This window comes from Neolamprologus multifasciatus, chromosome 16 (assembly GCF_963576455.1).
Source record: "Neolamprologus multifasciatus chromosome 16, fNeoMul1.2, whole genome shotgun sequence".
NCBI lineage: Eukaryota > Metazoa > Chordata > Actinopteri > Cichliformes > Cichlidae > Neolamprologus > Neolamprologus multifasciatus.
In genome coordinates, this window is record NC_140454.1 from 34,412,819 (window position 1) to 34,439,892 (window position 27,074).

General features: G+C 44.3%; 1 protein-coding gene across 16 annotated transcripts in view; it reads right to left on the bottom strand.

The window, feature by feature from the left end:
• The window catches only part of stxbp5l (syntaxin binding protein 5L), a 145,294-nt gene that overhangs the window by 33,345 nt on the left and 84,875 nt on the right, over nucleotides 1-27,074 (bottom strand). For 9 of the 16 annotated variants that reach the window (XM_085135596.1, XM_085135594.1, XM_085135592.1 and 6 more), the window contains exons 6-19: nucleotides 20,256-20,319; nucleotides 16,268-16,351; nucleotides 13,776-13,899; nucleotides 10,940-11,015; nucleotides 10,515-10,669; nucleotides 10,120-10,192; nucleotides 8,998-9,145; nucleotides 7,360-7,427; nucleotides 6,759-6,799; nucleotides 5,194-5,408; nucleotides 4,918-5,099; nucleotides 4,568-4,693; nucleotides 2,590-2,741; nucleotides 380-448 (exon numbers count right to left, since the gene is read on the bottom strand). In XM_085135596.1, the coding sequence (XP_084991722.1) occupies nucleotides 380-448; nucleotides 2,590-2,741; nucleotides 4,568-4,693; nucleotides 4,918-5,099; nucleotides 5,194-5,408; nucleotides 6,759-6,799; nucleotides 7,360-7,427; nucleotides 8,998-9,145; nucleotides 10,120-10,192; nucleotides 10,515-10,669; nucleotides 10,940-11,015; nucleotides 13,776-13,899; nucleotides 16,268-16,351; nucleotides 20,256-20,319 (1,577 nt within the window). The remainder of the gene's footprint in view (nucleotides 1-379; nucleotides 449-2,589; nucleotides 2,742-4,567; nucleotides 4,694-4,917; nucleotides 5,100-5,193; nucleotides 5,409-6,758; nucleotides 6,800-7,359; nucleotides 7,428-8,997; nucleotides 9,146-10,119; nucleotides 10,193-10,514; nucleotides 10,670-10,939; nucleotides 11,016-13,775; nucleotides 13,900-16,267; nucleotides 16,352-20,255; nucleotides 20,320-27,074) is intronic. The other 7 variants (XM_085135597.1, XM_085135595.1, XM_085135593.1 and 4 more) reach the window with 1 other exon arrangement.

Genomic DNA, 27,074 nt, shown 5'->3' on the forward strand with positions numbered 1-27,074 from the left:
CTGAGAGGTCGTTAAACTTTCCTCTGTAACCGTCAACAAAAAGCACAGTTAGCTTCAATAACCCCGCTGGCTTTAGTTAAAGTATACATCGCATGGATAATGCATTATTTATAACTGCGCTTGCTCCGCTGTCTCAAAGAAGTGTCTTCTTCTGCAAAGGACAGACTGCTGGACATGACTGGAATAGACAAAGCTCTGCAGGTGACGTCTCGCTTTATCCCAGTCATGTCTGTGGTTTGTCCCGGGCTTCGAGTCTGTGTCAGTTCTTGTGGCAATAATCTGGACCAAACATCATGTCTTACTATGTCCATCAAAACACCAACCCACACCCCCACACACATACACCGACTCCCCCGGCCTTTGGGAAGGCCCGACTTACTCTGATAGGATGTACGGATCCTTTTCTTTGAATCTGAGTAAAAGTTAGACAGGCCGCGCATGCAAAACTCTGTCAGGCAGGCCCGCATGCCCACACCAGCAGCCACAGAGTCACCAAAGTAGGAGGAGGAGGAGGAAGGAGGAAGGAGGGGTGGAAATGAGGAGTGGGGTTTAAAGCGAGGAGAGGTTAAAGAGGACAAGAGGGAGGAAACGGAAGAGCGTAAGTGGGGTGGAGGCAAAGGAAGAATGGCAGTAATGAGAAAAGAGTTCGTGAGAGGAATGCATGAGGATAGAGGGAAGGATGGATGAGGAGGGAAGGGTGGATGAGGAGGGGTGGGGGTAGGGAGAGAGAGGAGGCGGGGGGGGGGGGGGGGGGGGAGAGAAGAACACACAGGCTTAGAGAGGAAAAGAAAGTGAGAGCAAGCAGCAAGTGAGATCGTGTCAGGGAAGGGCACAAGAAATACCCGCTACTCCAGCAAACCCAGAACTGCTGGTGTCACTGGTGTCAGCAGGGAACATGTCATTACCAGCAGCGCAGCATGGAAACCCAGCTCGTTGTCATTTAATCATCTGCATTGTGACATCATTCTGAGAAGTAAATGCCCACATTTGATGGCTGAAAGCGTTCACACTCATACACGTGTGTGTGTGATGACAACAGCTAAAGATGTGGTGGGAGGCACAGGAAGTGTTCAGACTGGGCGCCCGCACTGGCCTTTTGGCCGTGCTCTCGAAGTCTGGTGTTGAGCCTTTATGTGAACCGGAGCACAGTAAGTGCCTCAGATCAGCACAGCACCACCCGCGGCACAGAAAAGGGCATGTTTGCCCGCTTCTATTTTCCCTTCTGTCTCCACATTGATTTTAAAGCGCTCACACAGAAGGTGTAGGGTGCAACAGCATACGAAAAAATCACCGGAGTATTTTCAGCTCACCTGTGGGAATTACGCAATGAAACGAGCACTTGCTGCAAGTTCTTCTGAAATATTTACCACCAAGTTGGTGCCTGGTCCAAAAAAGAGTCGGCCTCTATTTTACACAGTGATTTCTAAACGCTGGGTCTGAATATCAAGCACGTTAAATATAATTAAGATGCTTCAGAGGCCGTCAGCAGACGAGAAAAGGAGGAAAGGAGGAGGGATCAGAAACACCTGTGTGGCTCTCACAGGTCTGAAAACAACAGACTGAGAAATCAAATGACAACATGCATATGATGCCCACGTGGAATGACACGCAACCTGTTAACATGCACTTCATGTCACAGTGCAGCTCTATGACAGGCAGAGATGGGCAGGTGTGTGTGTGTGTTTGTGTGTGACAGACAGAGAGGAAGGACAGGAGATCCAGGCCGTCGTCGTGTTACAGATAGTCTGATGTTATCTTCATCAACCATAAATGCTAACGATGTGCTAACTGCAAAGCTAATGTCACATTTTCTGTTTTCAGTCAGCTGAGAGGAGTTTAAACACCACCACTAATTCTCACTAGTTTTTAATGCTGTGCCTAAAACGTCAGTTTATTAAAGATGTTTTTATTTCAGTTGGTTTGTATTTTAAGCTCTCGAGGTCACTGCAGAATCATCCCGTTCAAAGTGGGACATGATTACTTTACACACTAAACACCTGCATTACAAACAAAGGCTTGATGTGTCAAATCATTTCAGAAAATCCACTTTGATACATTTGCATTTTGTTTCCAAGAGTTTTCACATTAAATGTTTTGGAAGTTAAATTTTGTTTCTAAAATAATAAGAATGCAGTTTGTAAAGTAACACATTAGAAAACAACAGCAGGCAGAGGCGTGTTTTTAAATTAGAATATATATTTATATATTCAATGAATATATTATTATATAATAATAAAAGTACTTTGTAATTATAATGTAACTGAATGTAAAATATTATGAAAACTAAGAGTCGGGGCTGAGTAGTGCATACTACCTTACATATGCTCTACTTCCCATCACTGTTAACAGCACCTGAACAGTAATGATTGATTAACAGTAATGATTGATCAACAGTAATGATTGATTAACAGTAATGATTGATTAAATATTGAAGGAATATATTGAAACTGTCATATTTGTCACGCACTAGATCAGAAGAGACAGAAAGAGAAGAAGACAGAGGAGCAGAGAAAAGATCAGATTCAGTGTCTGGATGTCGTGATGTTGCACACTGAGTATCAGGTGTGTGTGTGTGTGTGTGTGTGTTACCTGAGGTGGACTGCCTGTTCCTGCGGGGGGAACGGGTAAGGCGCTGGTAGGGGTCGGTGCTTCCGTACAGATCCAGTGTCGACATACATAATATGACAGTTTTTTGCAAGTAGTCCACCACCGCCAGGCCGTTACAATTCCCGAACGCCAGGCTGGACACGAACACACACACACACACACGCACACACACACACACACGCACACACACACACACACACAGACACACACACACGCACACACATTAGAGTTGTCCCAACTAACATGAAAAACGCTGTCAAATTAAGCATGAGTTAAAGAGTCTGCTTTTATTCCATGTTTCCGATACTTATCCCAGAATTCCCACATGACTGATCGTCACCATGCATCATATGGGCTCAAATTGTGGTCATAAATATTTTGCACTTGTAAAAGCAGATTTGCGTGTGGAAAAATACGCGTGAAACTCAGGTTTCAAGTTACAAGTACGAATTCTGACCCTATTTTTCTTCCTTTCATCTGATTGGTCAATGTCATGTGAATCACAAATTTAACGATCCAATCAGAGAACAGATGGGTTTGGCTGTCGGAGGGGAGCATTATGGAGCTTCAGGTCCTGAGGGAGTAAATGCCCTTTTACATGCCAGCGTTTTCCTTCATCACTATGAAGGAGAACAGTCTGTGGTCGTCTCAGTTTGGTGATCTTTGTGTCACAGGTTTATGTGCTTAATACATTTGAAAGTAACCTTCCCAACACTGCATACGCTACAATATTGTGAGCACACCACACTTTCACTGACCCGAGCTACAAGGAGTAAAAATGTCCAATGGGAGCACAGCCGCCCCGTGGAAACCATTTGGAACAATCACTGTTAAAAAGCCTCATTAACTTATAAACATCTGGCCTGGACAACATATTCCCAGCAGCTGCAGCTGGACGATACGTTTCTGGGAACTACACGTGGATTGGGTTTTAAGCTTGAACCCAGAGGAGACAGAGCTGAGTCCTTATTCTGCTGTGCTGAGCACGTCTCCGACATCCTAATGTTATTCTGCTCTCGTCAATAATCTCAGGAATGTTTTTACATTAGTGCGGCTAAAGGAGGACTGTGTCTGTTCTGCTCAGTATGTGAGAAAGGCATCAAAAAGCCGGATAATCAATTGCTGCATTTTCACTTAAGATATGAAAAGCTTCAGAGCAGAGATTCAAATGGGGCGACTGCCTTGACCCAGAGCTTTTCTGAAAACTCCTGTTATTGGTTTCTGCCCATAAAGCTTCTATTCACAGCAAAGCCAGACAAGTGGTCTCAAACCCTGCGAGCTCAGGAAGTCATGCAGCTCCCGTTTGACTTCAGCACAACATATAATCATTATTAGTTACTTTAAAATAACAAAAGCAGCTAGAAGAAGACGATGTGCTCGTGTTTGTTGCTGCTCGTCACTGCTACGGTCACAGGACATATGGTGTTTTTCTCAGCTTGGCTCGCAGGTGTTACATTTGTCAAGAAAGCTCGAGAACACATTTAAATAATTTGGTCACATTACATTAACTGCTGGCAGTAACAGCAAGATTACAAAGCTTACACATGGCCCATTATCATATTTACATGCTCCGGCCAGCCTCACAGTATGATACAGTACGAATACTGCAAATACCAACTCAATACTGCACAAAGCGCATATACAAGAGCCAACTATAAACACATCTGTGTACAGCCGAGCCCTCTTACTGCCACATGCATGTTCTTCTCCTGTTGCATCACTGTTGCTGTTTATAATCTGGCTATTTTCAGAAAGTCAAATGTCCTCAGTCTGTGCAGGTTTGGTTCCCTGCACGCTTCACAGCCATGCTTGTATTGTGCACTGATGCTGTTTTTATTGGTGACGAACAAACATATGAAAATGGATAATACAAGCCTACTGTTTGCTAAATGTTCCTAATTTAGACTCATCGACAGACACAGAGCTGCTCAGGACAGAGTGTTATGCCTCTGAAACTCACAGGCCGTAGGCTGAGTTGATGTCCAGGCTGGTGATCTGCTGTGGAGGTTCACCATCTACCCAGAGGAGCTGGATGACCAACTCTGACTGGTAGCCAGGAGGAACCCGAACCGCCCGGTCCTTCACTCTGAAACAGATGAAGAGGGCAGGAATGATGTTGGAATGAGGAGTAACGGTCCAATTTACCCATAAACACCTGGCAGAGCTTAAATACACAACACTGGCTCAGCAAGTCATTAGACCATCATGCACCAGCAGAGTGGTTTTCTTGATTGTGCTTGAAGTCTACAGTGCTGCAGAGACGGACGACTGTTCTTCAAACAGAAATCTCGTAGTTTATAGATATCTTACTTGAGGCAGGGGATGCTGCCTTTGATGCCCTCTGGTGTCCTGCTGCCTGGGCTGGCTGGGTGTTGGTGGTGATGGTGCGGTTGGGGTGAGTGGGAGCCGGGCTCTGAGAAGCTGGGATTGTTTTCATTCTCTGATGGAGAGATGACGTCGTCCGAGTCACACTGCAGACGCACCTCTAGAGACTGAAACATGAGAGGAGACTCAGGGAACGTGTCACATCAACACTGGGCTTCACCTTCAGTCTCTGTACATCACCTGACCGCTTTAAGCACTCACCACTATCTGAGTGTTGGCATCATATTTGCTGAAACGATAGAGGATGATGTGAGCTGAGATGCCGACCACGCAGAACACGCGACTCTGAGGGCACCAGCTGACCATCTGAATAGCAAACGGGTCTTCTTCCACCAGCTCGGCGGCGCGGCCCTCGCCTGGCTTTGGCTTCTCGAACACTTTGGAGGTCTTCATCTTGTACAACATCTGCAGCGTGACTGCACAGAGACATCTCAGTTAAAGCGTGAAGTAAACGGCCATGTGCACGTGGTGATATCCCGACAGCTTTATGCAGTTTGCCATGTTACATCTTCATATTCTTCACCTTTTAAATTTCTACTTTGTACAAATGTCTCGTCTCCACTTGGCGAGGCATTTTCACCCCGTACTGCTGCGATTGGCACAGCTGTACAAATGCATTAGACCAGTAATGTGTCTGGCTGAGAGGAGACTGATTTGCACCACAGCCTTCTGATTTATTTTCCATTTAAAGCACATAAACAGATGCTGCACCTTTAATAAAGCTGCAGTAGTAGAAATGTGTGCACACGGTAAAGCTGGAAGCGTGTGCTGATCAAAGATGGCCGGGATCGTACGTGTCGTGTTGAGCTATTACAAACATACTGAGGTCAAATACTCTGAGTCACGACTAAAATAGTCAAAAGACGACTGTTATTTCCACCTGGACTCATTTCTGTCTGGATCAGTGTGGTGGGACGACCACACAGAACACAGCAGGCTTCAATGGCAGCACATCTGACAATCATCTACTAAGATAAATATGAATATACACCGAAAAGCCACAACATCTTCAGCACCTGCCTAATAATGTGTCATTCACCCTGAGCCGTCAGGACATGGACTCCACTACACCCCGAAGGTGTGCTGTGGTATCTGCACCAAAGTCCCACAGATGCTCGACTGGATTGAGATCTGGGGAACGTGGAGGTCAAGTCAACTCCTCAAACTAGTTGTTGTGCTCCTCAAATAGTTCCTCAACCATTTCTGTTTTCAGTGCATTATCCTGCTGAGAGAGGCCACAGCCATCGGGGAGCACCATCTCCATCCATGGGTGTAGATGATGTGCAGCAATGCTTGGATAGATGGTGCGTCTCAAAGTAACATCCACATGGATGCAGGACCCAAGGTTTCCCAGCAGAGCATCGCTCAAAGCGACTGTCCCCGTTGGCTCGCCTGTGGTTCCCCATGTAAGCGACGCACAATAATCCGTCCACCTATCTGATTCATCAGACCAACCCGCCTTCTTCCATTGCTCCATGGTCCATGTCTGATGTTACGTCTGATCGGTTTATATCATATGAAGTTTGCTAAATAGATGTACGAAATGCTCTCAGCTGATCTATCATGTGATGAGGCATGAGCGCTGAGATCAGCTGATCTGAAGCTAAACCATATGTGTGCAGGTATGTTAGCTGTGGGTGAGTATGATTAGTCTGATTATGTCATTAAGCAATTAATGATATCACCCAGGTGATTGATTAACTGTGCTGTGGAACAAAAGCATCGCTGCAATGAGAATGCAGGAAAGCTTGGTGCACAGGACTTACTTGCAGATGCGTCCCAAAACTTAATGGATCCGTCAGCATGCCTGAAAAAAAATGTATTTAGTATGAAATTAATGACAACAAGTAAAACTTCCAACCTTCCCACTCACTTTTAGTCTAATTAGTCGTGTTAATGATTATTACCTCAGTAAATTTATCGCTGCATTTTTAAAACATCACACTCTTCATGAATCTGCAGCTCACCCGTCTTGTGGCTCACAGAGCTACAAAGTGAAGCTGGGTTCCTACTTCGTGAGAACTTGAGCATTTTTAGGTGTTTCACGCTGTGCTTTCAGCAGTGAAACGTCTCCACGTCGACCTCAAAGGGCCGGACTGCCACTGATATCTGTGAGTGTTACCCAGAAGCAAACGCCACCCAGCGAGCAAGCTTCAGAGCAGGTTAACATCTCTGACAAAGGTGGCCTGCTCTCTGCTGGGGCTGGCACAGATAGAAATCAAATCTACGCAGCGCTATAAATGTAGAAAAACCCACAGTCTGTGGTTCTGTCACCGTGGCGTGAGACACGGCTCAACTGTCCTTTTAAATGTGACGGGTGGTGTTAAAGAGGGGTCATCAGTATTGCTGTCTGCATTTCTAACTCACCCCGTGATGATGATCTCTGGATAAGTGTGGGAGCCTAATGTCCACGTCCCTCCACTGATTGGCCACTCCTGACAAAATAATCACAGCAGCACTGGTTATTTTAAACCCCCGGGCACATTACCCCTTCTTTCTGTCCCATTGTACCCTTGCTTTTCCTTTTGTTCTAAAACACAGGCTGTCATCCTCAAACAATACAAAACCGAATTGATTAAAAGTGATACGTGTGCTAATGATTACCTATAATTTAAAAATTTCAACAGCAATTATTTTAGAAAGATGATTTTATGTGACAAATTATGAATAAAACTCCCTTCAGAGACCAGGATATACCAAAGAACCGAAGCGCAGACACACAGCTCTATACATATTTATACATCAGTTCTAGCATTGTATTTTCCGCACCATAAGGCGCACTTAAAATCCTTTAAGTTTCTCAAAAATCATCAGTGCACCTTATGTATGAATTGTGGTTGTGCTCACTGACCTCGAACCGATTTTATGTGCTACTAAAATCTGTCAAAAATGTTTTAGTATGACTTTGCTAAGCTATGAAGCCGCACCGCTTGATGGATTGTTGGAGCATTACGGCTACCGTAGTCAGGAGCCTCACGGAGGAATCTGGGTCCTAAACTCTGTCAACTTCAGGTCCCAAAGTCAAATCAAATCAAATCACTTTTATTGTCACATCACATGTGCAGGTACGCTGGTACAGTACATGCGAGTGAAATTCTTGTGTGCGAGCTTCACAAGCAACAGAGTTGTGCAAAAATACAATAACATAAAACAAGCAAAATATAAGAATGGCTAAATGTGAGACTAATAAACATATGTACAATATATAATAGTATATGAGTCAAACAAACACTGCAGCATCACTGAGAGTTAAAAACTGTCTAAATTCTTTCATCTTTAATAAAATGATCAGTGTTGCTGCTTTACCAGGTGGAACAATTAAGTTTAAAATCCATGAAAACAGGATTTATTACATTTAACAGAGTTAGAAGTTAGCAGGAAGTTAGCTCGCTAGTTAGCTAAACATGATATAGCATGTTCTGACTGAGAGATTTGTGAAAAATTCAAACGTACAGCTCTGCTACCACTTCCAACATAAATGAAGACAGAAAACTAAACAGCAGTGACGTTTGTAGGGTTACTGAAGTTGGGCTAGCTGGTATATAATGATGTGCTATGTGACCGCTAGCTACACAGCTATGTTAGCATAGCATAAACACAGTGAAGCTGGAGGATGAACGCTAACTTTTTTCCGATAAAAGTTAACGTGAAGGTTCCTGATGGTTAGAGACAAATGCAATCGCATGGCAGGATGCTGTAAACGGACCAAACTTCAGTCAGGAGAACAACTGAGATAATCCATCCACAATACGAGGTTATTCATTAATATACTGCAACAACATGGGAATAGAGCAGCTGCCAGAGAATTCAACATTAATCAATCAATGGTACAGAAATGGAGGAAGCAAGAAGAATGAGCTGAGTAAAGTTTGACTTATTTGACTGTTTTGTTTCGCTTAATGCACCTTATGGTCCAAAAATACGGTATGCGAGGATTACGTAACACAAGAAAATCCTCCCAACATGAATCTGCACAGCAAAGGCCGTACTCTTCCCCTCCTTTACCTTCTGGCTGTAGCCAGTCTTCTTGTGTTTCGCTCCTATGGAGTAGAGGATGGGGATGATGTCTGGTGGACAGTCTGCGAAATAGGCCGTGCAGGTCACTGGCGACTCATGGATGTCCATGGGGTACGGGTTCTCAAAGACGGGGTAGCTGCAACAGGCAAGTACACGACGTGGTATATAGTAGACCTATGAACATGAAGCTATTCAGAATTATTCCTCAGCTAATCGAAAGGAATAATTCCAGTTGGTCCTCCCATGGAGCCCACAGGAAGTGGACACGTTCAAAGGTCTGGATTCTTTATCTGTTCTCTAAGCAATAAAAATTGAATGTGCCAATGACTCTAGCTTCATCTGCTTTATTGCCGATACAGTAAGATAAGAGCGACTGGTTCTTCTATGCACACATTAAAGTGTCACTAAAAGATGTAGAGGGGTGTTTCTGCAGCGCTCCAAATTCATGCCACTCCTTACTTATAATGAAGCATTTAAATACAATTAACCTGATTTACTTATAATGAACAATTTAAACACAATTAGCTCCTAATCAATGAGCTCAAAGACGATCTGGACATGTTTAAACTACTTTAGGTGTTATCAGGAGACATTTCTATCTAACAGCTGTAATTAGCTAACCTAATTAACCAGGAAACTTCATTTATACCCAAGCGTTTTGCTACTCCTCAAATGTATGCCTAGCCTAGCCTTGGGTGTTAATCTGTCAGGACATCATCGCCGCGTCCACCTTCAATCTTTTATAACAATGATAGCGAGCTAAATCTACCCACAGAGCATTGAGCTGTGCTTCTTCAAAGGATAACATCTTTGGCAGTTTTTACACAGGATCTTATCACAACAAAAGCACTGAACTGTTTCCCTTCAAGACACTGAGCTGCTGAGAGCAACTTTCTGATAGATCGATACAATTAATCCACAAAAGTCCTGAAATTAGGATAGTCCACATATGCTCATGGTCATACAGCAGCTGATATCTCTCTGAACTACAGCTGCTTTCACTTTGTTGCTGAATGTAAGAACAGTTTCACTCTCTGAGTGATATTCTTGCACACGCGATGGTGTGATTCTGATATATGATGTCTTACTGTATGTTTCACAGTGACGTACTTGCTCTGTGTTAGATCCACCACGATTAAGTCTTTCTCCAGAAGCACGACCACAGCGTAAGGCTCCTGGACCTCTGTGAAGGCCGAATGCCAACAGAAAGATGGAGAGGTAATGCTAGTTACCACGACAACATCAAGGAGGGATGCAAATTTAAAATCAGCTGACATTCATATAAAAATGACTCAACGTCAGTCGGTGGTGAGTTGGTGAGTTTTAAGGAAGCGTGCTCTTGTCATTTCCACATTATGACAGGATTACAGGAGAAGCCGATGGCACCGAGCCGGTGAAAAACCCCCCGTGGCTGAAAACCACATTTCTCTGAAAGGCTTCAAACTCACTGAAGCGAGACCACAAAAAGGGACACAGCTCTTATAATTGAATCGGTATGCCCTTACCGTTGTTGTAAGGAGTCTCGCACAGCACCATGAACTCTACTATGGGGTAATCCATCTCCAGCACAGTGATGGCTTTGCCGTGCATGATCGTCAGTGCCGGCCGTCGTCCCGCCTTGTCATATGAAAGACCCCCAGAGAAGATAACAAAAGGCTCACTGTTGTGAAGGAAGAGAAGGGATTTAGAGATGCTCACCTCGACAAAGCAGAAAGAAAGAATGAGTAACGAGTAAAATGAAACACGCTCTTGTTTCAAATCGAATTAAACGCCAATGATCGATGAAATAAGTGACGCATACACGACGGTTGTTTGATCCTGTAAGGACTCAAAATAAATCTTTAAATCTCATCTCAGAGGTTAATATCAATAAAAAAATGCGGCGCTACGTCTGTGCAATCAGGAAATGAAATGTTTAAGACACACGCACCTGTTCCTGCAGGTCTTGTATTCCACTTTGAGAATAGGTTTGCACGACTCCTTCCTCGCATCCTTCTGTGTCTTTCCTGCATCAGAGGAAAAAGCAAAGGAAGAGCAACATGTAAAGATTAAATTATAGTTTCATAATAAGAAGATGTAAGAAGAAAAGCTGCTGTTCAGCTGTTGTTATGTTCATGTTTTTCCCTCTTTTAAGCTATTTTGAGTTGCTACCTGCTGCTTTGTCAAAGTGACCAATGCACGGCTGTGTTCATAATGTTACATAATGTGAGCATAATCAGGACATAGTGCGCCACAGGAACCCCCTTGAAGGATCAAATCTAGTCTCATTTCCAACTGGAGTTTTGTGTGTTTGCTGTGTTTCCAGGTCCTCTCTTCACTGAATGACAGTCCATTATCAGAGTTAGCGTATTAAAGGGAGTAATTCATGCTTCTCATATTAACACCTTTGAAGAGAAGGTCTCCTAGCTTGGAGGCAGTGAAACCTTGAATTCTACCTTTCAACAAAGGCTCAGCATTTTCTGAACAAATGAAAGAAACATCATTTCAACATCACTGTTGAAGCTCTGCTGCAGCATCCTTTATTAAACGCAATAAAGGGAATCATTTTAAGTGTACCTGGATTCTCTGAGAACAACTCGTCCTGTCGCAGATTTCTTCACATCATCATTATGAAAAGTGGCTATAAAAAGGTCATTTTGGTGCCCTTATGTACAGGACATTGTGCTTAAAACAGACGAAGTGTTGGCTGTAAAAAGTGAGAAACCTCTGATAGTTCAGTTAAAAACACTACGCTGACCAAAAAACTAAAACTTCTGGTTAATGGTGCTCTGCAACAGCCTGGCCTGCTGAGACCGGCTCCTTTAATTGGATACACCGTTAAGAAAATGGACGGACGGTTTATGAACTATGCTCACCTATCCAGGTGCAATGCTCATTACCTACATCTCACTGAAACGGTTGTAGCTGAGAAACACAAAAGGCAAAGAAAGCCCCAGTCGTCACCGAGCTCTGCATCAAGCAACAGCTCAGCAGGTAAGTAAATGATGGAAAGCCAAACACACGTGTAACATCTGTGGTTAAGTATTTAGAGCACTGTGCTAATCGCTAATTTAAATAAGCTAAAATTTGTGAGCATATTTGGCAGCTTCAGCAGTAAATTTTATAAATAAATAACAAGATGATGGATTTTTGCCCGACTGTGAAGAAGTCGACTCAGCTGTGTGACAGAGGGAACAATGGCGAGTGATAACAGGTATGCAGAGGTTAGCCTGGAGTGTTAGAGGGGCAGTGTGACATGTACGGCTACAGGTTCAAACATGAACAGCAGTTTCATGCTTGGAAGAAGACAAACATCCATAATTCTCTACAAGAAGTCGATTCTGACATTTAAAAGATGTTCAAACTAAATACTGAATCAGAGTCATTCAGTCTTTGTATGGATCTGCATAGGCAGCATGCTAATGCTAATCTAGCCTAGAAGAAGCCAGCGGCTGCTTTTTAACTTTCTTTGTTGCCAGTTTGTGTTCAAATGCAAAAACTAAAAGAAAGACGGTGTCCTCGTTAGGAATTTGTGTCAGTGTGTGGGAACGTAGCCTTGGGTTTACAGAGTTAATTGATAATTATGAGATAATGAATTTCAGGTCATATTAACATGAAAGTAATAAGTTCTCTGTTGGGCAATTAAGTAACGTACTCCATTACCTCTAAGGAAAGTAACAAGTAATAAGTAATGCATTACAAATTAGTAGTAACTTATTGTCATATTGAAGGAAAACAAACACATAATAAAATCAAACTGGTTTTGATTTCTGGAACTGAAGTACGTTTCCTTACAGACGTCACAGATAGGTGCTAACTAAGCTAATAGCGCTCTGCTAGTTTTGAGCTATTTCAAATCACTCAGCTGGACATGTTTGTGATATCGGAGCATTTTGGAGTATATTTAATCCAATTCTTTGATAACTAAGATGCTGCTCTGCCGTGAGCTCAGTGAAGTTTGTTGCTTACCACACACTCAGACTATGGACACACCATGTTAGTCACGTTAGCTAGCATTAGCTCAGTTAGCACTCCTTCCCCTCACCTAGCCTCTTGCTACTAAAAGGCCGAGGTGCTGCAGTCGAGCTGTTTAAATGCTGAATTTTAAACCCTCACAGTTTTTAACTCATTTATTTATAACTAAAAACGTCCGACTATATCATTCTCAGCAAATAACATTTTAACTGTTTACTCTTCTTCAGTTTTATGTTCTTAGTTGACCTCTACTCATTTTCATGCCTCCCTTTCCCCTTCCTCCCGTTTTCGCCCTGAGTGACACTAAATATCTGACAAATAAACGATCTGCTGGAAATCAGCTGTGCCCCCCTCCCCGTCAGCCACATCCCGCCTGCTTTCTGCTTTGTGATTTTGCCTGAGATTACAGCTCACAGCAAGAAAACACAAATCTGACGAGTTCGGTCGGCCCTGCATGAGAGGAAGCCGTAGGGAGACACGGCAGAAGAGGAGGCAGATTTCACCGAGTGTGGAAATGAAAACGAAGCAGCAGAGAAACACCGCACATACGACAATCACTGCTGGATACAGCACAGTCTACCCTAAATGTGCAGGTAACCCAACATGAATGTTGGTGAATGAGACTGAACGGTGGCTGGTTACACTGAGAAAAGCAAAGACATAACCATGAGCTGCTCGGCAAATCAGATGACAGCATATGGTCCACAGAGGGTTGTTTACAGTCTATGATATTCAGATCTATACAAAGAGTATAAAGGGGAAAAGCCCAACGACTTTGTCTCTGGGATTATGAGAGTGTGTGTGTGTCTCACCGTGAGGGAAGGTGACCTGGAATGGCTTGGTGGTGTTTCTGAGGTTCCACAGCGTCAGGCTGCCGTCCGAGTGACTGCACATGAACTGCTTCCCTTCGTGATGCCAGCTGACAGAGTGGATGGCCTGCACCGATCACACAGAGTCAGTGTTTCTCTCAAAGTCATAAAACACTTCAAGTGAATCATTGTGTCATGCAGTGCCATGAGAAAGAAGCCTGATTGGGGAAGAGGAACCAGGAGTCCTGCAGCAGACCCCCACACGACGGCGAGCTCGAAGCAAGTTCAAATGAACTGTAACAACCTACCGAACAGCCAAACGGAAACTGCACACAGGAGAAATTAAGCTGATTCAGAAGTGAAACGTGATGACACACGACACTGATTCTTACAGCATTTAGCTTTAGGTCAGATCTGGAATAAAACCTCGTTGGTATCGTTGTTGAATCCGTCCTCACGTAGTGTCAGTGCCCTGCTACGCTTCAAATGAAATATGAGACAAAGGAGGAAGATAATAATCCTTCAGAATTGGTTAGCACATAACAAAGTGCTTCTCTCTGCGGATGGTAATTGACACTTTTGTCCAAATACAATGGAGAAAAATACAACTGACAAGATTGTTTCATACAAAGGCAGACCACACTTTCCCCGTGGAGCTCTATCAAACACACTCCTATTAAAAACACAACAATGATCTGACAGCTTTAGTGTCCACACAGAAGAGCAAAAACGCTTCTGCAGCACGTGACACACGGTGATACGTATGTGACTCTACTCAGTGATGTCACAGCTACCACACCTTAGCTGCACAGGTAAAAAACGTCACGCAAGCCAAAACAGCAAAGTCGTTTTCCTGGTATCGCCCTGCGCTCACCACATGTCTGCCGCTGCTCTTCAGAAGACCTCGCTGGGTAATCTTTAGCTTCTTAAAAACATTATTCACAGTTATTCATGTCAAAGCCACAGAGGTCACGGCCCCGGGAGCGTCAGCAGCAGAAAAACAGTCTGGATAACCCCGGAGATGCTTGGCCTGACATTGTTCCAAATTAACCTTTTTCTCATTCGCACACTGAAGCTGAGCGAGCTTATTCAGGAGGCTTTTGTTAGAGCTCATCAGTCCTAACGTGGTCGTTATTCTGGTAATCACAGTAAACTGAATTTTCTCAGACGGCGGCAGAAAATGCTTAAAGCCGGGGGTAGGCTGCGTTTTTCCCCTCGTCATCAGACGGAGAAACATCTATAATAACCTTTCAGCGACTCGATGCTGGAACGAGGCTTTAGAAAAGGCAGCCAGTGATGAGATCGATAGCGGGTCCTTTCACACCAGATAGGAGTTTATAAAGTGTTATAGAAGAAAAAGTGCATTTAACCACAGAGACACGGAGGCGCAGTAAGACTGGGTGTAAATACAGAGCAAAACCAAATGTCAGTATTCGTTTTGGTGCATATGAAGAGCTGACAGACAGATCAGCTTAAAGTTCTTACTTTTCTTTGTCCTTTAAATCACATCAGCTTTAATCTATGAATTCCACTCGCGTGTCATCGAGACACGTTTTATTTTCCTCGTGTGACAGATCCACAAAGAAAGCTCATTAGCGTGAGCGTTACTGTTCACAGGAGAAGGAGGACATAAGAGGTGGCAGCAGATGTGCTGATGGTGCGTATGTTTGAAGACGCACGAGTTAATGACCTGTTAATGAAAGACATTTGAATATTACATGAAAATATAGTGTTGTGTGTGTGTAACTTTTCAGCGTGCACTGTGATAAAGACCATGCAAACGTTTTCTCCCTGGATGCTGAAAGCTGCAGCATCTTTGGCTGAATACAGACCGTGTAACCTAACACACCTGTCTGACATGACGAGTTTACGCTCCGCTGGTCTCTGGGCGCCAGCGTTGTCGTCCGTTCCAGCTGACAGTGCTGTGCAAGCTGCCCGAGGCTGCCCGGACCGGCGTGAGCGTTCCCGGGTCCTCTAATGACTGCTTCTTCAAAGAGCAGTAATTGGTTTGGCAGGCAGCATTTCATAACAAACACCTTGTTAAAAATGAGAAAAGTTGCTGCCGCTCTGAGATGAAAAGTGCACTCGACTTTGGTCAGCGAGGGTAACTTGAAGAGAGCGCTGAGAGTAAATGTTGAAGCACTTCCTGTTTCACCTGAAGAACCTGCAACACTTCAGTGTCACATGTTTTTATTCAGGTCTGTATGTAAAAAAGAAAAACTCGACATGTCTCTGCAGGGCTTTGATGTCATAAACAAACTGAACGTTCCCACTCGTGCGCCCCCCTCTGGGACTCATTTCCAATTTGTTTTTAAAGCAATTTGTTCTCCATTCCTCTCAATTTTGCCAGATTCTTGTACATATCCTGCCTCCTGCTGCTATAATCAGGCATCCCCACAGAGACAGCTACAGTTTGATTATTAAACAAACAAACACAGAGACCACAGCGGACGTAGAAAGAGGGCAGACAGAAAGGCTTCACCTATCAAACTCACCTCATCGTAGTAGATCCTGAAGTCGGCCTTCTTGCCCCGGAGGTCCCACTGCACGATCGTCCCGCTCTCAAACCCTATAAGCAGCTGCAGACAAGAGGAAAGTGTAATAAAAACATGCACGCCTCTGAGGTCTGTGATGATGATGATGATGATGATTGGCTATTTATGTTTTAACCATTATTTATTTATTGAGCTTCCTCTGAAGGGTGGCTGGCCTCTCCCTTAGAGATAGGGTGAGAAGTTCGGCCATCCGGGAGGGGCTCAGAGTAGAGCCGCTGCTGCTCCACATCGAAAGGAGCCAGCTGAGGTGGTTCGGGCATCTGACAAGGATGCCTCCTGGGCGCCTCCTGGGTGAGGTGTTCCAGGCATGTCCCACCGGGAGGAGGCCCCGGGGCAGACCCAGGACACGCTGGAGAGATTATATCTCTCGGCTGGCCTGGGAACGCCTTGGTGTTCCCCTAGTGAGGAGGAGGTTGGGGAGAGGGAGAGCTGGGCATCTCTGCTTAGGCTGCTGCCCCCGCGACCCGGCCTCGGATAAAGTGGATGAAGATGGATGGATGGATGGCATTATTTATTGACTCAGTCACAGTAGAGTAAAACAGGACAGCAGCCTCCTCCTAACTTGTTACCCAGTGATTAAACTGGATTTTTTTCACACTGAGTGGCTGATTGTGAGCAACCAGCTGGTTTCCCAGAGGTTGAGCGTGCAACACCTGCAGCTTGTGTGACCACAAGCTGATTGCACAGCTCACCTGGTGGGAGGACCACCAGCCCTCAGACTGACCGTCATCACTGTCAGACAGAAGGTTTTAGCAGACAGACAGGTTGCCAACATGGTGAAATCAGCCTGAGTCAATCAGTGCTGATGAGCGTGAGTCATTGGCAAAGTGTCTGTTTGCAGTAGGAGACTCGACTCTGGATATAGTCCTGTACAAACACGGTTGCCAGGTGCTTGTGTTATTCTGCAGATTGTTTCCTGCAGCAACTATGACACCATCTGATGAAGGTTTGTTTCTGTGTCAAATCTATGAAGTTCTGGCTGAACTCTGAATGTAAGCAGGTAAATTGTAGGTGGACAGCAGCAGATTGGCCACACTTGATCCTGTGGTATCACAAACTGATTGCATGTTACTGCAAACTTGCCATTCAGTCTTAGACTGATAGCAGACTGTTAGCAGACTGATAGCAGACTGATAGCAGACTGTTAGCAGACTGATAGCAGACTGATAGCAGACTGATAGCAGACTGTTAGCAGACTGTTAGCAGACTGTTAGCAGACTGATAGCAGACTGATAGCAGACTGTTAGCAGACTGATAGCAGACTGATAGCAGACTGATAGCAGACTGTTAGCAGACTGATAGCAGACTGATAGCAGACTGTTAGCAGACTGATAGCAGACTGTTAGCAGACTGATAGCAGACTGATAGCAGACTGTTAGCAGACTGATAGCAGACTGATAGCAGACTGATAGCAGACTGTTAGCAGACTGATAGAAGACTGTTAGCAGACTGTTAGCAGACTGATAGCAGACTGATAGCAGACTGATAGCAGACTGTTAGCAGACTGTTAGCAGACTGATAGCAGACTGTTAGCAGACTGTTAGCAGACTGTCTTATTCCCATTTTAGATGACAACATAAGCTGCAGATGGTGTTAGAGGTGCAGCCTCAGCTGTGTCACTGGCTCGGTTTGTCTCACAGTCCCATCACTGGCTGTCTAACACACACTGGGTAAAACAGGCTGTTTATCTGTGTCTCTACATGAACACAAATGCACACAAACACAGATTTACTGATTTACACACACTGAGAATAACACACACTCCTTCATGTACGAGGACAATTCGTTGCCGACCTTACCATATCAGCTCTGATTTATATAGAATACACTGGCACCATATAAACAGGCTCCATAAACAAACAGCCCTGCATGCACCGGAGGAGAAAAAGCAACACTCCCACATACTACAACCCAGTTACACACAAATTCACAAACAGACGATAAAAGGGGAAGCAAAGCCGACCCAATCTGATCAGAGGAGAGCTGCTGCAGAAGCACAGCTTTAAAGACAGAGAGGAGGAAACAGCTCTCCTGCTGAGTGCAAAGACTGTGTGACACTGCACATCTGAAGAAGGGAAGCAGAGTGCAGGTGAGGGGAAAGCAAACCCGGCAAATTCTGCAGCTCTGAATACATTTTTAAGAGTGAGGACGCATGAAGGATCAACACTGTAGGATCTGCAGGCAGGTCTGCTGTGATGTGAATGAGACCTATCAGTAACATCTCATTAACATAATAAATATCTATTAAGCATGAAAACGGTGTTCATGCAGCTCTATTGTGGGCAGTTTAAAGAGAATTCTGCAGCACGTCGACAAACTGCAGTGAAATTACAGTCGTTTACTCCAGCAGAGATTTCATCAAAGGCAACAAAGCAAAACCTGAGAATAATCTTTTTTGGGCTTTTATTTGATGTTTCTTGCAGCACGTTGAAATAAACGGCTTAAACAAAACAAAATCTGTTCAAAACAGACCAAATAAAGAGCAGACGTTACATATACTACATATTTAAAAGCTGAATAAGGGATGTTGCCACTGGAAATATTCATTTAATATCTGCTGTCATCATTAATTCAGTTTCTGCTTTGGTGGAACCATCTCCCAGTCTGGATCCAGGAGACAGACACTATCTCTACTTTTAAGATTCAAACTTTCATTTTTGCTAAAGCATATAGTTAGAGTGACCTGAATCCTCCTTTAGCTACGCTGCAATAGGTGTAGGCTGCTGGGGGATTCCCATGATGCACTGGGTGTTTCTTCTTCACTCACTATGTATTAACAGACCTCTCTGCATTGAATCGTATCTGTTATTAACCTCTGTCTCTCTTCCACAGCATGTCTTTATCCTGTCTTCCTTCTCTCACCCCAACCAATCACAGCAGATGGCCCCGCCCCTCCCTGAGCCTGGTTCTGCTGGAGGTTTCTTCCTGTTAAAAGGGAGTTTTTCCTTCCCACTGTCACCAAAGTGCTGCTCATAGGGGGTCATATGATTGTTGGGTTTTGTCTGTAGGTAGATGTCTGTGATTTGGTGTTATATGAATAACATTGTTCCAAACCTGTGTTAGTGATCAGTAATATAATTATAATTCTCTGTATTTCCTGCTGTATGTTAAACTTGTTGAACTGGATTTTTAAAGACTTCCAGTTGCACAAAGTGATGCTGAGACTGATCTCATCTGAGGTCGTTTCAGGATAATTTTTCTACAGAATGACATTTATCATCTCATAGTGACTTCATCTCAAAGCTTTTATCCAGTTTGAAAGACTGACTGAGCGGAACAGGAAAGCGAGTCCTCCGGCTTCATGGTAGATGAGCCTGCATGAGCACTGACAGCAGAGAAGCTGGTGCATCAGCAAACTCACACTAACCTTTCAGTGACAATCACCATTACCAAGCACATGGAGGCTAGCTTACCTAACCTCAGCTACAGCTGAGAGAACTTGTTCCCTTTGCTTACTAAGGGTTAACTTTGTGCTGTTCAAGGAGAGGAGACGTTTCGAAACACACGGCCTTTGTTCTTGCAGTGAGCGACTGCAGTAGGTGACGGCAGCTGAAAATTCATGTCTCATTCTTTTGTCTTTAAAGCTTTTCAAGTCTGGTTTCATCCGAGGGCTACAGAATTCCACTGGCAAAAATCAATATGCCTCTCAATGACCTCTCCTCTTTCTGCAACTTTTCCATCCAGCTTCTTTCTTCTTTGTTCGCGGGTAAAAAGATCACTCCCTCCCATGAAGATGGGGGGGGGGGGGGGGGTGATGGGGGGAGTGATGGGGGATAGGGGGCGGGGATGACAGAAATGCAGCAGAGGAAAAAGCTCAGATTTTACTGGAGGCACAAAGTGTGAAAAGCGAGGTGCAGCAGACTGCTTCAGCACTGGCGCTGGTGCTCGAGGAGAGTCATGAAGGTGATGCTTTGATGCGCCTACACACCTTTCCTTCATCCTTTGGGCTGTCACTCAAATGAACGACGGGTCCTGGGTGAGTTTTAGTTGATCTGTAATGAGAAGGAAAAATAACAAGACAAAGTGTAACGCACAACAAATGTAAACGCTTTACTGCAGCCACGCACACGTGCTCAGCATCACAGCCATACTTTACGCTAACACGCCGCTTAGCTGTGTGACATCCGTCGTCTGTGTGGAAGAGAAAGAACCCACTTGATGTATTCAAACTGCAGTCAGCAGGGAGCAACAACAACAAAGCCTTACTTGTGATATTTATCAAATTTTTAAGGTGTTTCTGTTATAGCTGTAATTTTCTGGCCCCTAAACAAGCTGCCTGCTGCCACCCTAATAGCACAACACTGAGGCCTGACATTTAGATATCAGGTATATCGTTTCTGTGGCGATGCAGAAATTACAGCCTGCAGTATAAAACACGCCGTAAAGGTGTCAAGCTAAACGCTCAAGTTAGGCTCTTTTTATGAATAATGTGAGGAAATGTGATATATGCATCATTTCAGTGTTTAAATAAAGTAAGGCACATAATTCCTAAAGTGGACAGTCCTGTGCAAAAGTCTTGAGCCACCCTCCTTTCTTTATGTTTTGGAAGATATGTGACTGAAACGTGCAAACATACATGGAAACACAGCATGTACGGCAAAAACAGAGTCTGTGCTGAAGAAGCGCACAGGCTGAGCTCTCCGTCAGCTCTGTGAGGACCTTCAGGAACAGTTCTCCAGGCTTCCTGAAGGACAGTCACAGCTCTTCCTCAGATGTTTCTGCCTTTGGTTGTGTCCTCTGTCAGGAGGATCCCACACTGTTTCAGCAATGCTGAGCTCTGAGGAGGCGCATCCATCACTGATGTGTGCTTTGTGTTTGGCATCACTATGATGCTGAAAAATGAAGCTGCTGCCAGTCAGATGTTTCCAGATGTTCCTGCGTGGTGGATCAGACTCTGTAATTCATCAGTTTAAGATCTCCAACAGCACTGACTGACCTGAGACCATGACAGCCTCCACCGTGCTTCACAGATGGCTGCAGACTCTCACTGCTGGACCTCCTCCTGACCTCCTCGTACACACTGACCATGATGTGGATCCATCTCTCCATCACACCTGTTCCTCTGACCTTCAGTCCAGTTCTGGTGCCATTTTCAGCCTCAGCCTTTCCTCCTGTTTCCCTTCAGCCGTCCTTCACTGAATCTTCTCTGATGAGGCTTCAGTGAAGTGTAGGTGATCAGCTGAAGCTCCTGTGTCAGGTCTCTGATGGATTTTTTCCTGCTTCCCATTAACATGACTTTCAGATACCTTACGGTGTAGCATTAGCTACATGAACAAGAGGACTGAATATGAGTGAAAACAGACCAACAACACCACCTTAACAAGAAAGTCTGTCTCCTTGGAGAAAGAAATATCTGAGGAGAAGTCGTGAGAGTTTTCCACAGGATGGTTTAATATAAAATATTAAATTAAATATTATATTTTGATGAGAGCTCCTTTAATTTAAAGTAAGTTGTGCGCACCCTTGGAGCAGGCAGCTGCAGCAGATCAGTGCTTGGTGATTCCTCACAGCACAAACATGCAGCACTAAAATGAAATGCATCGCTATTTTCCAAGAAATCCACGAGAGCTGCATGATCACCGGCAGATGTCAGTTTAGCTGCCACAGTCAGACACTGTAGCATTGTGCCTATAATCTGGCGAGCTGAGGTAAAGTGTGACTGACGTGTTCAGATGGGCCCGTTTCGTTATGCCTGCTGCTGGAGAGCGATAAAAACATGAAACCAGAACACGCTCTCAATGCATCGCTGTTGCGGTAACGAACCATCTGCGACGCACAACACCTGCCCGGACACGTAAGTGCAGCACACAGGGTGAAAGCCAGGAGCTCGAATATACTGAATAGACCCGGTGATGTAACCCGCCTGCTAACGTGGGACCCTGAACCCTCTGCACAGAGAAACAAACGTGTGCTTTTAGAACCAATCAGGACGATCAACTATGAAACACGTCGGCGACAGAAAGTTCACAGCAGATATTGAATGTCTGATAAAGCAGAGATGAGTCAGGAAGCTTGTGATTGTGTGTGGAAGGTCATTTCCTGTGAAAGCCTTTCACACTGTGGGGACACGTGGGAATCGGAGCTGATAACATTTCTCCGTCAAGGCCAGACTCTGAAAAGCAGCCCGAGCGAAGCTGTGTTTGCCGATGCTTGGGATGAATATTTTCTGATAAGCTGTGAGGCCAAACAGCTGAACTGTGTGAGTTCTCAAAGTTAGAGACGGAAAGTAACTGCAGCGAGCAAGAAGACGGCTTCACGCTGACGCATCAGCGAGCGTTTGTCTCTGCAGGCTGCTCACAGCTGGAATTACAGCCAGCGTGTCCACAAATGCTCATGAAATCATTTAATCAATGACTGTTTGAATCCCACCTGTCTGAGAGAAACAGAACATCTGCTCATGTTTGACATGTTTCTTTGATCCAGGTCATAAAGGTCAAGTTGTTGCTCTCAGAGACTGTACGATGTCGGGATCATTTGATTTCATGAAGGAATAACAGCGCTGCCATTAAAACAATCAAAGATAATCACAGAAAGCTTCCTCTTAAATCCAACTCTTGATCTGAACAGACACACGAGCAGCTCATGGAGATTTTTAACAATTAAAAGCGTCCTTCTCACCTTACAGCGCTGCAGCCAGGCCACAGTAAGCTGGTCTTTTTATTATTCCCTGCTTCTATTTATTATTCCCTGCACCGTTAATGTGCTTTTTAACTCTGCGTGTCTATTATTCATGCTGATTTTCTGCTCGGGCAAACCTCTGTGGTCATTATTCTCCAGATCTTTTAAGGTAAGTTGGTGGTTTGTTGTGTGGTTGTAGGGCAGCGTTCGGCTCTTAGGTGAAATGCTGTTTGCAAATAAACAGATGAACACTTAAAGCCCCGTTAAAGGCAGGATGGTCCCACTGCTCGTTCAGCAGTGATTTTACCAAATCAGGTGCCAAAAACAATTCGGCACTGCTTGTTGTTGATCTAAAATCAGACTGTTGTCCTGCCCAGTGAGCACGATTAACCAATAACTGCATGTTCTGCATGAACTACGAAAAAACACATTTACACTTCTCATAATGCAGCTGGGAGGGAGAAAACGATATTACTGAAATATTTTGTAAGCATCTGAGAAGCACGAGCACCTTTTGGGATCACAAAGACACCTTAAGCTCCAGGGGCGCCATGACAACCAATCACGGGTAGAAAAGGATAAATAATCGATATGACAGACGAGAGGGGGCGAGGCAGGAAACAGCACCTCACTGTGCGTCACATGCATTCATGTAATGTCGCATGTGCTGAGGCTGTGACACGCGGCTCGTGAAACACGGCAACACAAGCAGCAAAATATGTGCGAGCTTGTTTTATGATGTTTGACATTCTTAGAGACCGTTCATGTCCATGCTGGCATCTCTGCAGAGGATACAGGAAGTCCAGCATCTGTCTGCTGTGAATGTCAGCAGAGTCGCCTGACTAACAGGAAGTGATGAAACAAAAGCTTTGACATAATTACTCGGTGACTGTAAGGCGTCCAGCCCCCACCCCTCCCTCACCATGCCGCTGTCTGAAGTATGGCTCTCGTGACAACGTTTCCAAAATCTTTCTGTAACTACGCAGACGTTAACATGCCAGCTGAGGCTGGTCGGGTCTGAGGGGGGGCGCCTCACTCGGTCTGTTGTTGTGATGTGCACTCAGGGCTGTGCGAACACACCTGAACGCTCCACACCGTCAGGCTGCTCACACTTTGGTTGTCATGGAAAGGAAAAAGGATAATTCTTCATTTTCTAACTAAATGTTCACACGACTGTAAGCAGGAGACGTTTTAGCTCTTTAACCTTATTTGATGTTAGAATGAGAAATAATAATATTTAAATCATTGGCTCAGTCTCAGAGTTACTATGAAGGGCGGCATCACCCCCCAGTGATGCAATCACACATCCCACGGGCGAACAGTGGGACGTCAGATTATGGCGGCGACCGCCAAGCACCGCTGTTATCACGCTCAGCGAGTTCAACAAGGCAAACCAATGGAACCGATCCAGACACTCATTTTGTCCTTTGGTGTCTGCATTAAAATGACTATTACAGATTTGATGTGTAATAGATTACTCTGGACCAAGGTTATTATCGTTAACGAAAACTAACGAAATAACGAAAACTAGAAGTGAAAAAACATTTTCGTTAACGGAAATAAAAATAAAAACAAAAAAAGGAAAACTAACTAAAATTAACTGAATTTATAGCAAAAATGTGTTTAGTTTTCATTGATGTGTGCGTGTCATACAAGAGTCAAGGGTGAAAATGAAGTTTAGTTTACAGATTTTTTTCTTGCTGTGTCTCATTATGCCAGCAGGTGGCAGCACGTTAGTCGAGTCGTCTGTGTTGCTGCTCCGTCCACGCGCAGAATCATGTCAGGAAAAGTTGGGAGCCAGAGTCCAGTTTGGGATTACTTTGAATATGACTGTGTTTTGGATAAAGCAAGTGTCTTGTAGTGGAAACAGACAAATTATGAGGGACATTTCTAAAGGGAAAAAATCCCACAAACCTTAAAGTGCACTTGAAAAGCTCACACAAGAAGGCTAACCTAGCTTAGCTTGAGAAGGTAAGGGAGCACACTCAACCCTCATCCCCAGAAAACAGAAGCTAACCCCAGGCAAGGCAGCGTGATGCATCCCGAGACAACAGGACGGGGATATCTACACAACTGTGTGAGTCAATTACCTTCAAAAAGTTTATCAATTCACTTGAACCAAAATTACGAACACCCGGTGCTGCGAGAGTTAATAGTCTCATTGGGGCCAAGATATACATTTTATAGTTGCCTGGTATCAATGGTTGTTCATCTGCCTTTATTTATTTATTTAAAGAACCCACAGGTGGGAATGTGAGTTGTCTGTCTCTGCGTGTTAGCCCTGCGACAGACAGGCGACCTGTCCAGGGTGCAGTATGGTAGCTGGAATAGCAACATACCCAAGGATGAGTAGAATGACTGATATGATGAAACTGGGATTTTGTTACAAACACGACTAAAACTATAACTGAAACTAATCAAAACTAAACTGAAACTAAGGATTTTCAAAAAAATAAAAACTAAACTAAACTAGCAAACAATTGGTAAAAACTAATTAAAACTGATATAAAATTGAAAATCTGAAGTCAAAACTAAATAAAAATAAAAACTAATGAAAATCGCAAAACTATTAAAACCCTGCTCTGGACAGGTGTAATCCTGCGGTGTAAGTGTACACAGAGCAAAGACAGTTTTAATGGAGGATCTGAAAGGATGATAAATCCAAACAACAGTAAACATGAATGTATTTGGTCTGAGAAGAAAACAGTTTAAATGATCTCACGTGTTTGACTCAGAGGGGGGTGTTGTGGGGGGGTTACAGTAAATTTCTTCAAGCGCTGAACTTTTCTTGACCCTGAGGCAGGCGTCTGTAGTTTTTATGACTTTATCTCTGCAGCGATTTAGACTCAGAGCTCTCTGGGTGGGTTTTCACCCGTCCACTCTGATACGTGGGTGGGTGGGCTGTGAACCAGCACGCTCTGATAAATGTCCACGTGGAAGGTTTGGAGAAACACTGTTTGTTGTGGAGCAAACCCTGATGGCATCCTTTTGTTGACAGGCCACCTGCTGCTTGTGCTGCATGCATGTGGTGTGGAGGAGCTCAGAGCGCTGATGAATGTACCAAGTGCAGGATTTTCACTATAAAGAAAAACGCTGTTTAAAGTGGCCGCTCTTTACCAGCTGCACCAACGTTAGGCTCAGAACAGAAAAACGATCCTGTGAGATCGGAGGGCGTAAACATGTCAGCGTGTTACACACAGTATTTAATAAAGACGCTGATCTTTTCATAACCCTCGCTGATGTATGGATTTTCTAGCATGTAAGCGTTTTTGCTCATTATTCGTGCTGTGAAGAGGAACCGGGCGGTGGCTGGAAGCCAATTGTTTATTTTACAGTCCCAATAGCAGAAATAGGAAAACATGCCAGTGTTAATTACAGCTGACACGAAGCCAGGCGCAAACATAATCCTGCTCATCAGAGGGCTCTGTGAAGAGTGAGCACTGGGCTGCTGTGATTTCTCCTCGCATCTCATTTTTATCTCATTTCAGAGCGAATCTCCTGAAGATGAAATTGTGCATTAAATATGTTGCAAACCCGTCTGAATATCAATGAGAGCCCGGCGCTCCTGTTTGGCTGCACTGGTCCCATTTGAATAGTTTTTTTTGCACACTGAACCAACCACACGGCTCACGCGGTCACACGTCGATGCGATTCACACACTCCTGTTTGCACTCGCTCGCTAAATGTTGCACAAAGTCCCCTCTCATCCTTATTCATGTTTCGTGGAAATCCTCCCCAGATAAATAATACGAGTCTCCAGTCACCCGGCTGCTGATGAGAAGAGATTCATTCTCGACTCGTTCATGAACCCTACTTCAGGAAGATAAAGAGTGCTGACGGTTAGGAAATACAGAATATATTACAGCGTATGCTCGTGTATAATATATGTGTGTGGTACACGCTGCAGCTTAAGTCATAAAGGAAAGTTACCTATTCTTAAATGAGCCATTATCTACAGGCCATCTCCCCTGATATTTAATTATAGAGGATCCAGCAGACGTTTAGCTGCGTCAGCACGTTGAGGCACTTTTCTATAGAAGCATTAGAGATGTCACCGAGACCTACGATTCAACACCAGAACACTGAAAACGAGACTGTTTCTATACTGCAGGTGCTGCAGGCAGGTGTA